Below are 12785 nucleotides of genomic sequence, written 5' to 3'. Positions count from 1 at the left end.
ATAAAAATCATGATATAAATACTATAGTCTTCAAAACTTTCATGTAAATGTATAACCATTTTGAAGTACACAGTCGTTGATTACCACCTTGCTTAGATGATACAGTGGTTTAGTAACAGGATTTGAAGAGAGGTGGTACAATTCCTTAGCCCTTCTTCACCTTCTAACTTTACCTACTCTGCTTAGTCATGTCCTCGTTGTTCTGCATTCTTGGGGGAAATTACATCCAGTGCATGACTTCTTAAGCAAAGCGAGGTGGATCAATGAAAATGGCAAAAGAAAAGAGAAGAAAAATAAAATAAATGGATATGTTATCATAAGTTACTGAATGCCCTTTGAAGCTGGCTTTCAACACTAACCTACCTGTGTCGACATCAGGGATGCAAACTGTCCACGTGCACTACTGTGTGACACCTTAGCACTACTTGCTGCCACTGCCTTGATTCACGCTAGTCGTTCCCCAGCTACCCAGCCATTGCTTTGCTCTTTCACCGTAGAAACAAAAAGTCAACAGGTGTATGTGTGGCGTTGGCAGGGATGGGGGGCAGCAGAGGGGAAGGAATAGGGGGTGGGGCTTGGCAAAATAACATCATCCTAACAGTCATATTGCTTGAAAGCATCTAGGAGCCACGTGAGGTTTGTAGAACACATTTTGAGAACCATATACTAGGGGTTTAACTTTCGTTGCTGTCTTACTGTTTGCTTTGATAGAATTAGACCTAGCTAAAAACTCTTTGAGCCACTTACGGTGTTTCAAAAGTGAACGGAAGAACAAAATTCTGAGCTGCCTCCTCTTCATTTTGCAGTTCAAATACTCTCCACCAGGTGGCATCATACCTCTGCTTGTTACCCACGCTCCCTAAAAATGAAGATACGACTTTTGATAAGAAATTTCTCCTAGAATTGCTGGTAAATACCAATTGAATTGTCTGTGAATTTTGCATGCAGTTTCCTTCCCTCTTTTGAATAATTATGAAAGATATCGACATGTACAAATTAGTTTTCTGGACTAACGATTTATTAGATAGTTCCTACCTGTTTTAGAATTCTTTCATTTGATTTTGTCAGATTTTCCTCCCCCTCATTTCTTGGATTTCTTTTTCATTTCTTTTATCTCTCTCTCTCTCTCTGTCTCTCTCTCTAGGGTTGTTGTAAGACTGAGTAGTTTTTCCTGTTTCATACATTTCTTTTTACCTATACACATTTTTTACACATACACGGGTGTGTTTTGTACAGTTTAGGGATTTATAGTCCAAGCTGTTGCTTTTAATATATTTTGAAAAATACAGTCCTTTATTGTCGAATGGACGATAGTCTCTGCCTGTTTTGAGGGTAGTGCAGAAAGCTGTTTGTAGTGTTTTCAGCCTGGTGACAGGTGTTTAAGTGCCATTTGGAAGAAATCTTTGGGAAGAGTTTTTAATTAATTAAAGTTTGAAAAATATTTACAGTTGATATATTTACTTGTATGACCTTTATATACTTGCATCATCATCATCTTTGCCTTTCTTCTTACAAATCCGTTTTCCTTGTATCTGACTACATGTACTTTCTAAAAATTCCTTGTCCTATTTTCCATCAGTGTAAAAATATCTCATTAAGTCAGGTTTTGAGGATTAACAATAAATCCTTACTATAGAAAGAAATGAGTATTCCCTCCCTCTCCCCTCCACCCCCCACCCCTGGAATCTTTCTAATGGAAGTAGAATTATGTATAAAATTAATAGTGCCTATTGGATCTTATAGCTGAAATTTCACCCTTAAAACTGAAATAGCTATGCTTGATAAAACAATGTTAAAGATTTATATTGCCAGAGTCTTTCCATATTTTTCTTTCATAAAGTTGAAATACACATATTGTTTGGATAATATCACATACCTTCTTCCATAAAATAATGCTTTCTTTACAGAAAAGATTGTGGTGCATTTTTCAAATGTATCGCTCTTTTAACGTCTAATTAGGTAGGAAATTTATTTCTACTTTGAGACATTAACAGCAGAAGGGTATTAGTGTAGGTTATCAAATTCAATGCTTCTTTGACAAAGTAGGGAGTCCAGCAGATTAATAGCCTTTCCAGAGATTATTTAGCTAGTTTGTATCAGAATGGAAACTCTTTCTTTTTTCTGTTTTGTGGGGTTTTTTGGGGGGGCCACACACGTGGTACTAGGACTAACTCCTGGCTTCGTGCTCTCAGGGATCACTCTTGGCTGTGTTCTGGGGACCATGTGGTGTGCCAGGGATCAAGCCTTGTCAGCAGTATGCAACACAAGTGCCCTACTCACTGTACTATGTCTCCAGCTCCCAGAATGGAAACTGTACCCAGAATTAGGGCTTAACTGAAAAGGACACCAAGATCTGGAAGTCACTTGCCCTTCTTTTACATAGTTCCTAAGTTAAAAGTATTTGGAGTTGAACTCGGATCTCTCAGTTCCAAAATCCCTCATGTTTGATTCCTCTTTCAGTTCTGAGTTATAAAGAAAGTGGGGGGAAAAAGTTTTAATTGCTGCAGTAACTCAAAGATGAAACTTCACATTGTGTGCTTTGTAGGGACTTTCTTTATAAATTATATTGATGTAGAAAAATGTTCCTGACTTTGCCATGGACCTGGTTTTTTTTTTTTTTTAGGTATCCCGTCATGAACGACGAATTTCTCAAATTCAGCAGTTAAACCAGATGCCTTTATATCCAACTGAGAAAATCATATGGGATGAAAATATTGTCCCAACTGAGTACTATTCTGGAGAAGGTATAAGACATTTAGAATTCAGGACTAACATCTAACTTTCATTGTGTCACTCTAACAGCTTTGTTTGGTAGCATGTTTATTTTTCAAAGCCTTTTGAGAGTAGGGGGTGGGAAATATTTTTAATTCCTTAATTTATAATTTGTCATATACAGTTGAATCTATTTAATCTACATATTAAAATAATGTTCTAATTTATTAATTAAATTAATTCTTTTGTCTTAGAATTGAACACATAGCATTAAGGATTTTTATTAAGTTTAACCATGACTTTTTACCATGTATTTATCCATGTATAGATATATCTCCCTGTAAGACCTATGACCATAATGAAGTTGTGTTAAGGAGACCTAGTAATATGGAAATTATAGCTCTCATTATGTCACTATAACACTTTAGTAGTGCTTTATTTTTCAAAGCCTTTTGAGAGTAGGGGTGGGACATCTTCTTAATACTTTTATTTATTTGTTTTTGGATCACCACCAGGTGTGATCTTACTCTTGACTGAACTGAGGCATCACTCCTGGAGAGGTTTAGGGGACCATATGGGATGCTGGGGATCAAACCCTCATCAGCAGTATGCAAGCCAAGCTTCTTATCTGCAGTACTATCTCTCCAGCCCCCAAAATAGTTTGTCTTTTTAGTAAAATAAAGTTATGTTTATACTTATATAGTAATATAACATTATTCGTACCAAATAATGTTATGTTTACTACTATTTTGGGTACCTTTGGTACTATTTTCGGATTTTGACTCAGTTCAAAGTGTTTCTTAGTATAATTTTTCACTTTTTTTTCATTCCTATTATTTTCTAAATTTCCACTGAAGTGGAAAGGAGTTATTTAAAGAATTTAAGTCCTTGTACTTTTATAGAAGAGAAACATTTGAGAACAACATTTGGTTGTCAAATGGTGTCAGATGGACAACTGGTTCCGTCTTTTCTTTGTTCTTCGTTGACCTTGGATGGCACTTTGTCTGAGTCAGTATCTGCTGCTTTAAAATAGACAGAGGTCAAAGCTAATACTGCATAATTGAGTAGATTGCTTGTAGCTCCCCAGGAGAGACAATAAGTATGAACTTGGAATAGATACTTAATATATACATAGGAATTGTACAGAAAATTTTTTATAAAAGGTTTAATATTATCAATCATTTTCTTATAAAATATTCACGTACAGAGAACCATCTAAAATGAAGTAAATCTTATTATTATCTAGGGAACAACACCGGTCAGCTGTCCTAGCATCTTCTTGTGTGTCCTGCTAGTTCCTCCCTCACCCAGAAGTAACTATTCCTGGCCTTAATAGCACTTGCTAACTTGTACTTCTTCATAGTTAATCTCCCATATGTCTGCCCCTACAGATTGTAGTTTTGTACATTTTTGAAATATCTCTTATTCTAGAACTACTCTCTCTGTGTCTCCCTTCCTTTCTGATCTGTTCAAGAACTTTAATTGTTCATCTGTAGTTTCCCATCTGCATTTTTTTTAATGAAAAAATTGCACCCTGTACTGCTTAGTACTTCCTTCCGCTCAGGATCTCACTTAACAGAGTTCAGGGGACCAAATGGGGTACCATGGATCGAATCCAGTTGGTAATATGTAAGACAAGTGGCTCTACATTTCTCTCGGCTCTACATTTTTTTCTAATTGACAGCTCATGGTGTAACAAGGCTCTTGTGTGTCGCACCTCGGTGAGACAAAGTTCTTGGTGGTGCACCACCGTGTTTCCTAGCCTCTTTATGATTAAAAAAAAAATGAAGCATTGCTGCTTAACACCTAGATTTTTTCATTCAGCAAGGATTATAAAATGGTGCAATATTTTTTGGTCATTTTAAAAAATAAAAATAGGCTATTGAAAGATGCTTTTTCTTAGCATCTGGCCTGAAAGAAATTTCATTTGATTGAATCAGAGTTTACAAACAAGTGATGAGACATTTTTGCACATCAATGTTTCTTCTGTTAGGTCTGTTTTTACCTTGGTAAATATGAGATAAGATGAAAAAAATGACATTTTATTATAGATAGAACAGAGTGACTCCAGGAAAAGCATAATCAATGCCTTATTTATATTTATTTATTTATTTATTTATTGCTTTTTGGGTCACACCTGGCGAGCACAGAGGTTACTTCTGGCTTATGCACTCAGTAATCACTCCTGGCGGTGCTCAGGGGACCATATGGGATGCTGGGACTCGAACCCTGGTTGGCCACATGCAAGGCAAACTGCTACCCGCTGTGCCATCGCTCCAGCCCCTCAATGCCTTATTTTTAAAGTGTAATAAAAACATTAACTTTTGAAATAGCATAGTAATCGTTAAAAATTTATGCTGCAGGGGCTGGAATGATAGCACAGTGGGTAGGGTGTTTGCCTTGCATGAGGCCAACCTGAGTTCGATTCCCAGCATCCCATATGGTCCCCCGAACACTGCCGGGAATAATTCCTGAGTGCATGAGCCAGGAGTAACCCCTGTGCATCGCCAAGTGTGACCCAAAAGAAGGGGAAAAAAAACAAAACAAAAAGATTTATGCTGCAGTGTAATATGCCAAGTTAGTTTTCTTACTACATATTATCATGAGCTAGGTTTATGGTAACATTATTTATTACAGGATTTGTGACATATAAATTTGGTGGTATTTGTTTGTTTGAGCCTAGCAGTGCTCAGGAGCTACTCCTGAGTAGAGCTTGGGGGTCGTTCCTGGTAGACCGTGAGGGACCTGGCTATAGAGAGGATTGAGCCTGGGGCTCCCACATGCAGAGCATGTTCTCCAGCCTGGGAATTATGTCCCCTGCTCAAGACTTACTTTTAAATATCTTCAGATACATTTTAGAAGCACCGTTGATACATAAGTTATTGATATGCAAGTTATACATATTAACAGAACTCATCCTTCGTTCCCAACGCAATTGCCACTTGCTAAATTGGTTTCTATCTTTGTGAAAATAAAATTAAGACCTTATCAAATACTGTATGCTACAGTCAGGTCATTTAGTTAGAGTCATACCAAATTTATGGTGCAGATATTTATGGTGCAGTCATACCAAATTTATAAAGCAGATACCTGATTAAATATTCAAAATTGGACTTTTTTTTCCCCAGGTTGTCTTGCTCTTCCCAAGCTGAATTTGCAGTTTTTGACTCTTCATGATTATCTCCTAAGGAACTTCAATCTCTTCCGCTTAGAATCAACCTATGAAATTAGACAGGACATCGAGGACAGTGTCAGCAGAATGAAGCCGTGGTTAGTAAATTGGTTCCACTTATAATGAAGAGAAGCAAACTGTAGAGATCCACTTATGTCAGAAAACTCAGTTTATTGAGGAATGATATACTTCGGCACTAAGAACCCTTCTAGATATAGGCTATTGACTCTTTGAAAAAATATCTTTAATATGACTTAGTCTTATCAAAATGTATTAACATAAAAATAGGTTTCTGAGTAATTGGGATTGGAGCTGGGATATGGGGGATGAGACCACCATTGAGGGAGAAATGTGAAAGGAAGTGGGTTAGATATTAATGAGAGTAATAAGCTTCTGTTAGTTTACATCCTGACAGAAACTTATGGTAAAGAGGTATTTTACTGCCCAACTGCTCTTGAAGCTGTTGCCATTGGTCTTAATCAGCCTTTCCAAAGGACTTAGTCAAAGATGAGGGCTGTTGGCGAACATTGGGTAGACTGAGTAGAGCACTAGCCTTCAGTCTGTAGTTGCCTACAAGAGACTAAATTCTGAGCATTTATTTTTGGGGACAATTGAGTAATTTTTTTTATGAGGAAGTATTGAACTCTACTCCCTACCTGCTAATCATGTCTGGAATTCCTTTAACTAAGGATTTTTATTCTAGTTTCTGCATATTGGTATCTCCATGTTTTGAGATTTGTAAAGGTCAGTTTTGTCTTTTTGTTTTATTTTGGGGTCACACCTGGTGGTACTCAGGAGTTACTCCTGGCTCTGCACTCAGAGACTACCCCGGGCAGTAGTTGGGGGACCATATGAGATGCCAGGGATTGAACTCGGGCCAGCCATGTGCAAGGCAAGCTCCTTACCCACTATAGTATAGCTCTAACCCTTAGTTTTGCCTTTTAAACATGACTGACTGGGGGGCTGGAGAGATAATACAGCTGGTAGGGTGCTTGCCTTGCATGCACTGGACCCAGGTTCAATTCTCGACATCCCATATAGTTCCCCAAGCACCACCAGGAGTAATCCCTGAGTACAGAGCCAGGAGTAATGCCTGAACATTGCCGGGTGTGACCAAAAAACCAAAAATAAGTTAAAAATAAAAAATATGACTGATTGGGTAGAGACCCTTCATTTTAAGTATGAAAGTGATGAAAATATTATATACCAGAGGTGATTATAAATGAGTAAAGCTAGTTCCATAAAATGAATTATTGTCATTCCATGCATGCACATACAATTAGACAACATTTTTTAATAAATTCTTTTGAATAAGAACCAATTCAGGTATCCTCTAGGCTTCTCTCCTTGCTAATTACAGAGGGCAACATGGACACTGTGATTATGATCTATTTTTTTTTACTTCTATATTTTATTTCATAGTTCTATTTTTTAATTAATTATTATGTGAAAAGTTATTCTGGGTGAGACTATAGAACACAACATAAAGTATTTTTGACTTAATAATCAGTTGAGTCAGTAGGCAGGCTAGCACTGTGAGATTTGTATACCCACTGGCTGATCATCCCTGCCCACAGCTTTGCTGAAATTGTTGCCCATTGTTTGGACCCCGGGGGAGTGCTTGATTAAAAAGCTCCCTTAAAATTTCTGATTACCTTGTGTCTACAGGCACAAAATCTGGACCTAACTTTGCCCTTTTACAAACTGGGCATTTATTAAGTACCAGTTCATCCTAGAATTCTCTTATGTTTTGCTTAAGTGCCAAATAAAGCAAAAATGCTTAGAGATTTTATGGTCAACTAATAAAAAGATTATTTACTTGATATAATTACTTCTGGGGTCTGGAAGTTTTGATTTCTGGAACTATGTTATTCACACTTAAGATAATACATTTTTCTGAGATTTCATTCAGACTGCCCATCATTTAAACTGTTAAATATGACTAGATCTATATGTGGACTGGATTTCTTTCTATTCCATATTCTCTGATTAAAAAAAAAATTGTATATTGGGCCCAAAAACATAGCATAGCAGGTAAAGTGCTTGCTTTGCACATGGCTAACTGGGTTTCATTGCCCAGCATTGCATATGGTTCCCCAAGCTCTGCCAGGAATGATTCCTGAGCACAGAGACATGAGTAAGCCAGGTGTGCCCTCCTCCCCCAACCCCCCCCAAAAAATCGTTGTATATTTGTAATAAATTTTATGGTATGTGAACTATGCTATAGTAAAGTACAATTGAGAAAGTAATTACTTAAAAAAAAAAAACTTTTAAAAAGGATTTAGGCACAGGTAATGCTGTAATGCTTTTTGTTTTTGGTTTCGGGGCTCTACACAGCAGTGTTGGACGGCAACTCCAGTCGTGATAAATAACAATTGCTCCCGGCAGTGCCCAGGAGACCACATGGTGCTGGAAGTCTGAACTTGGGCTTCCTGTGAGCAAAATGCATGCTCCAGTCCTTTGAGCTATTTCCCAGGCCCCAAGCTAATACCTTTTAGAAATTGTCTCAGCACTAACAAAGTCATTGAAATCTAGAACATTAATTTTTTTATTTTAATTAGTTTTTCTCTGTGATGTTAATGAAGTCCTATGATTTTTTGTTATACCACAAAGCCTTTGGGGGGCTGGAGCGATAGCAAAGCGGTAGGGCCTTTGCCTTACAAGCGGCCAACATGGCCGACCCGAGTTCGATTCCTCCACCCCTCTCGGAGAGCCTGGCAAGCTACCGAGAGTATCTCGCCCGCACGGCAGAGCCTGGCAAGCTCCCCGCGACGTATTCGATATGCCAGACACAGTAACAACAAAGTCTCATGATGGAAACGTTACTGGTCCCACTCAAGCAAATCGATGAACAACGGGAGGACCGTGACCATGACCACAAAGCCTTTACATTGAATTGTTAAAATATATGTATATGTTTTATACTATCTCTCTGACTTAGACTATACATTTTTTTTTAAGAAGTTTTACTGGATCACTGTGAGATAGTTACAAACTTGCATGATTACATTTTAGTCAAACAGTGCTTGAGCGCCCATCCCCCCACCAGTACACATTTTCTGCCACCATTGTTCCCAGTGTCCCACCTGTCAGCCCCACCCCACTCCCTTCCTCTGTGGCAGGTACAATCGTACTTTCTCATTTTGGACATTATGATATGCAGTACAGATACTGAGAGTTCATTGTGTCTACTTTCAGCACACATCTCCCATCCCGGTCGATCCCTCCAATCATCATTTACTTAGTGGTCCCTTCTCCATTCCAGCTGCCTTTCCCTCCAGCATGTGAGGCCAGCTTCTAAACCATGGTGTGATCTTCCTGACACTTATCTCTACTGTCCTTAGGTGTTACACTGTACAGTTTTGTACCATCATCTATACTTACCTTTATATATGTATATATATACATGTAAAGGTGTTTTTGGCAATACTTTGCAATTTTGACACGTTGCTAAAGTTTTTAGAGTATAAAAGGTAAAGGTAAAGGCCCTCCCGTTGATCGTCGATTTGCTCGAGCGGGCCCAGTAACGTCTCCATTGGAGACTTTGTTGTTACTGTGTCTGGCATATCGAATACTCTCGGTAGCTTGCCGGGCTCTTCCCAAATATACTATTTAATGTTAAAAGCTAGAGCACTAGATGGACTGATATGAGACAAAACAATGGATATTTGGGTGTTAGTGGCTATAGTTATTACAACTAACTTGATTATTTCTCCCAGATCTCTGAGCAGCATCTTTTAAATAGTTTAAATATTATGTTTCCTAAAGGATGCATTTGCACAGTTATTTGTTTTTAAGTTTTTAAATTCTGACATGTTCTAAAACATTTTTAAAATAGCTTATAGAAATTCATGAAGTACATAAGGAAAAATAGTTGAGCCTGTTTCAATGCGAGGGGTAAGTTAAGAAAGTAAGATAAAACTAAATTTGCTATATTATTTTATTCATTGAAAGATGGATCAGCTAGTGTGCACATCATTTTAACCTTATTTTTCCCAGGGGTGTGGATAGTATTCTATTTTTCTTTTTGTTCAAGTTTAGAAATTAGAATTACTAATATAAGGGCTTAAATACTGACTGGACATGCGCTTTTATTTACTGGTCGAAATGTAGGGAAGAGTGAATTTTGTCTTAGTAACAATCCACTTCTTTGGTTTTCAGGCAGTCTGAGTATGGTGGTGTGGTGTTTGGTGGCTGGGCACGAATGGCCCAGCCCATTGTGGCCTTCACTGTAGTTGAAGTTGCCAAACCCAACATAGGTGAAAACTGGCCAACACGAGTGCGTGCGGACGTGACCATCAATCTGAATGTCAGAGATCACATCAAAGATGAGTGGGAAGGTAATTTTGTGTTTCACAAAGTGAAAATTCCTTTGCCTTTTGGTTTATTTTACCATAGCATACCCTTATGCTTATCTTACTTTATCTTACACTTTCCATAGTTAGAGAACAGTTTTACTAAAGATTATCTTTTTGAACATTCATTGACTTTGATCTTTGAAGTTTGATTTAGAAACTGACCATTGTCAGGGGCCAGACAAGTGCTACAGCGGGTAAGGCACAGCCTTGTATGCGTCCCCATCTGCATTCACTCCCACATATAACTTGCATGAGTGTATGTCAAGTGGGAGAAAATTAGAAAATTGGTAATTTTAAAAGATAAAAATAGCCAAAATTGAAGAGAACAAGGATTATCATTTTCACTGTAAGAATAAGACTAATAATTACGTGCATATGATTTGTGAGAAAGAGAGACACAAAATCAACTCAAAAGGAATTTTATGGCGGCCTAACTAATTGCCTCAGAAAGAAAGGATAATAGATCACCAAGGGGAGGAAGTCAGAATAAAATCAATGAAATCAGTTGTTCTAAAGATAAATAGTATTTGTAAAGAAATTAAATTATTTTCTCTGTCCCTTACTAGTAATATTTTAGGGGTGGGGGTTCTATGTTACAATCAATTTTATTTAGAAGCAGAATTTGTTCATAGCTACAAAGTTAAGACAAATAATTTAAACATTGACACCTGTGTTAGAAATGACACATGAACTCATTTTTAATTGGCAATTTTATATTTTTCTCCCAACTGTCACTGAAAGATTTAAGGAACAGTTGCCCATAAGTTTTGCATCCTTTTACCTTCTTGGCATTTCAGAAGGAAAAGGATAGTCCCTTAGCAGGTTTCATAAATTTAATGCTTTCCCTTAGCTTTTTACAACCACAGAAACTGTGTGATATATTATCAAACAATTCTCAAAGAATTCAGCGGCAAAACTGGCCAAATGTTTAACAGATGGCCATTGTAATGGATATAGTCTCTACCAGATTGTTTCTGTGATTCCTGTATTCTTCAAAAGAGTTTCAGTCTGGTATGTTCCACAAGTAGGATAGTGTTATTACTATCATTGCTTTCCTATTGCTGAATCTCAAGGAGGACATTAAGTTGCTGGAGAAGGTCTTTTATTTATCAAAAGGTATTAATTCAGATTTTTTTTTTACACAGTAGATAATTAACCCCTCTCGGAGAGCCCAGCAAACTACTGAGAGTATCTTGCCCACACGGCAAAGCCTGGCAAGCTACCCGTGACATATTCGATATGCCAAAAACAATAACAACAAGTCTCACAATTTGTTGTGAGACTTTACTGGTGTCCACTTGAGCATATCGATGAATAACTGGAGGACAGTTCTACAGAGCAGATAATTAACAGTCTACTCCTAGAAGTTATGCTACTAACAATAGCAAGTACCATTCCCTTTAAATAAATAGCAGTATAAAAACTGATCCTTTTTAATAGCTTGTAGATGACAGATTACCGAACAAGTTTATATGATAGTTTTAGAAGGGAAGGGGGTGAAATTTTAGTCAGTTTACTTATTTGTGAGGAGCAGTTTGATCCTGTGGTCTGGGGCTGCTCCTGGAGGAGTTTGGTGGAAGATGTAGTTTGGAAGACTGACTGGTTCCAGGGCTTAGATGAGGACCATGTGGTGCCAGGGACTCAACCCATAATGACTTAATGTAGGGCAAGCTGCTTAACACCTCTGCTATCTCTCACACAGTTTTACCCGACCCCCTTTTCTGTTTTGGGGGGAAGACCATCACATAACCTTTTATTTGTTGTCTTTCCTTTTATAAGCATAGATCTCTAGTAGAATAAAAAATAGAATGGGTCAGTTTCGATGGTCAGAATAGGAAATAGAAGGATATTGTGGAATCAGTGTTTTATATCATAGGACATGGTGGCAGAAAAGTGTTTTCCATGGGAGCAGATAAACTCAAACACTGTGTGGATCTGTGATGGAATAACCAAGTAAGAAATGATGCCAAAAGTGAGAGGAGTTCAACGAAGTATGAACTAATATTGTTCTGTCAAAAGGGAATAATTTTTTAAAAGTTATTTAAAATATCTATCTTTTGATTTTTTCATTTTCTTTTATTAAACCACAATGAGATGTACAGTTACATAGTCACTTATGATAGCATTTCAACACTGGTCCTTTCATTACTGTACATTTTCCACCACCAAGGTCCCCAGAAAGGGAAAAGTTTTTAAGAGTTAAGACTAAGGGCTGGAGCGATAGCACAGCTGGTAGGGCAGGTAGGCCTTGCACGCGGCCCTCCTGGGTTCCATTCCTCCATCCCTCTCAGAGAGCCCGGCAAGCTACTGAGAGTTTCCAGCCCGCATGGCAGATCCTGACAAGCTACCCGTGGCGTATTCGATATGCCAAAATCAGTAACAATAAGTCTCACTTCGTGTTCCTGGATCCAGCAGACAGGGACAAATGGAGACGTTACTGGTGCTTGCTCGAGCAAAATTGATGAACAACAGGATGACAGTGCAGTGCAGTGCTGCTGTAGGGCAATGGAAATAGCTTGTGTAATAGCATGTGTAATTCATTT

At 37.9% G+C, this 12785-nt stretch overlaps 1 protein-coding gene across 1 annotated transcript in view; it reads left to right on the top strand.

The window, feature by feature from the left end:
• The window catches only part of AQR (aquarius intron-binding spliceosomal factor), a 99807-nt gene that overhangs the window by 41273 nt on the left and 45749 nt on the right, over positions 1 to 12785 (top strand). The window contains exons 14-17 of the mRNA XM_056133320.1: positions 807 to 909; positions 2624 to 2744; positions 5841 to 5982; positions 10046 to 10224. Coding sequence (XP_055989295.1) covers positions 807 to 909; positions 2624 to 2744; positions 5841 to 5982; positions 10046 to 10224 — 545 coding nt within the window. The remainder of the gene's footprint in view (positions 1 to 806; positions 910 to 2623; positions 2745 to 5840; positions 5983 to 10045; positions 10225 to 12785) is intronic.

The sequence above is a fragment of the Sorex fumeus genome, unplaced genomic scaffold, assembly GCF_029834395.1.
Source record: "Sorex fumeus unplaced genomic scaffold, SorFum_2.1 ptg000098l, whole genome shotgun sequence".
Taxonomy (NCBI): domain Eukaryota; kingdom Metazoa; phylum Chordata; class Mammalia; order Eulipotyphla; family Soricidae; genus Sorex; species Sorex fumeus.
The sequence above is the reverse complement of the archived record's forward strand: the minus strand, read 5'-3'. Positions and strand labels throughout refer to the sequence as shown.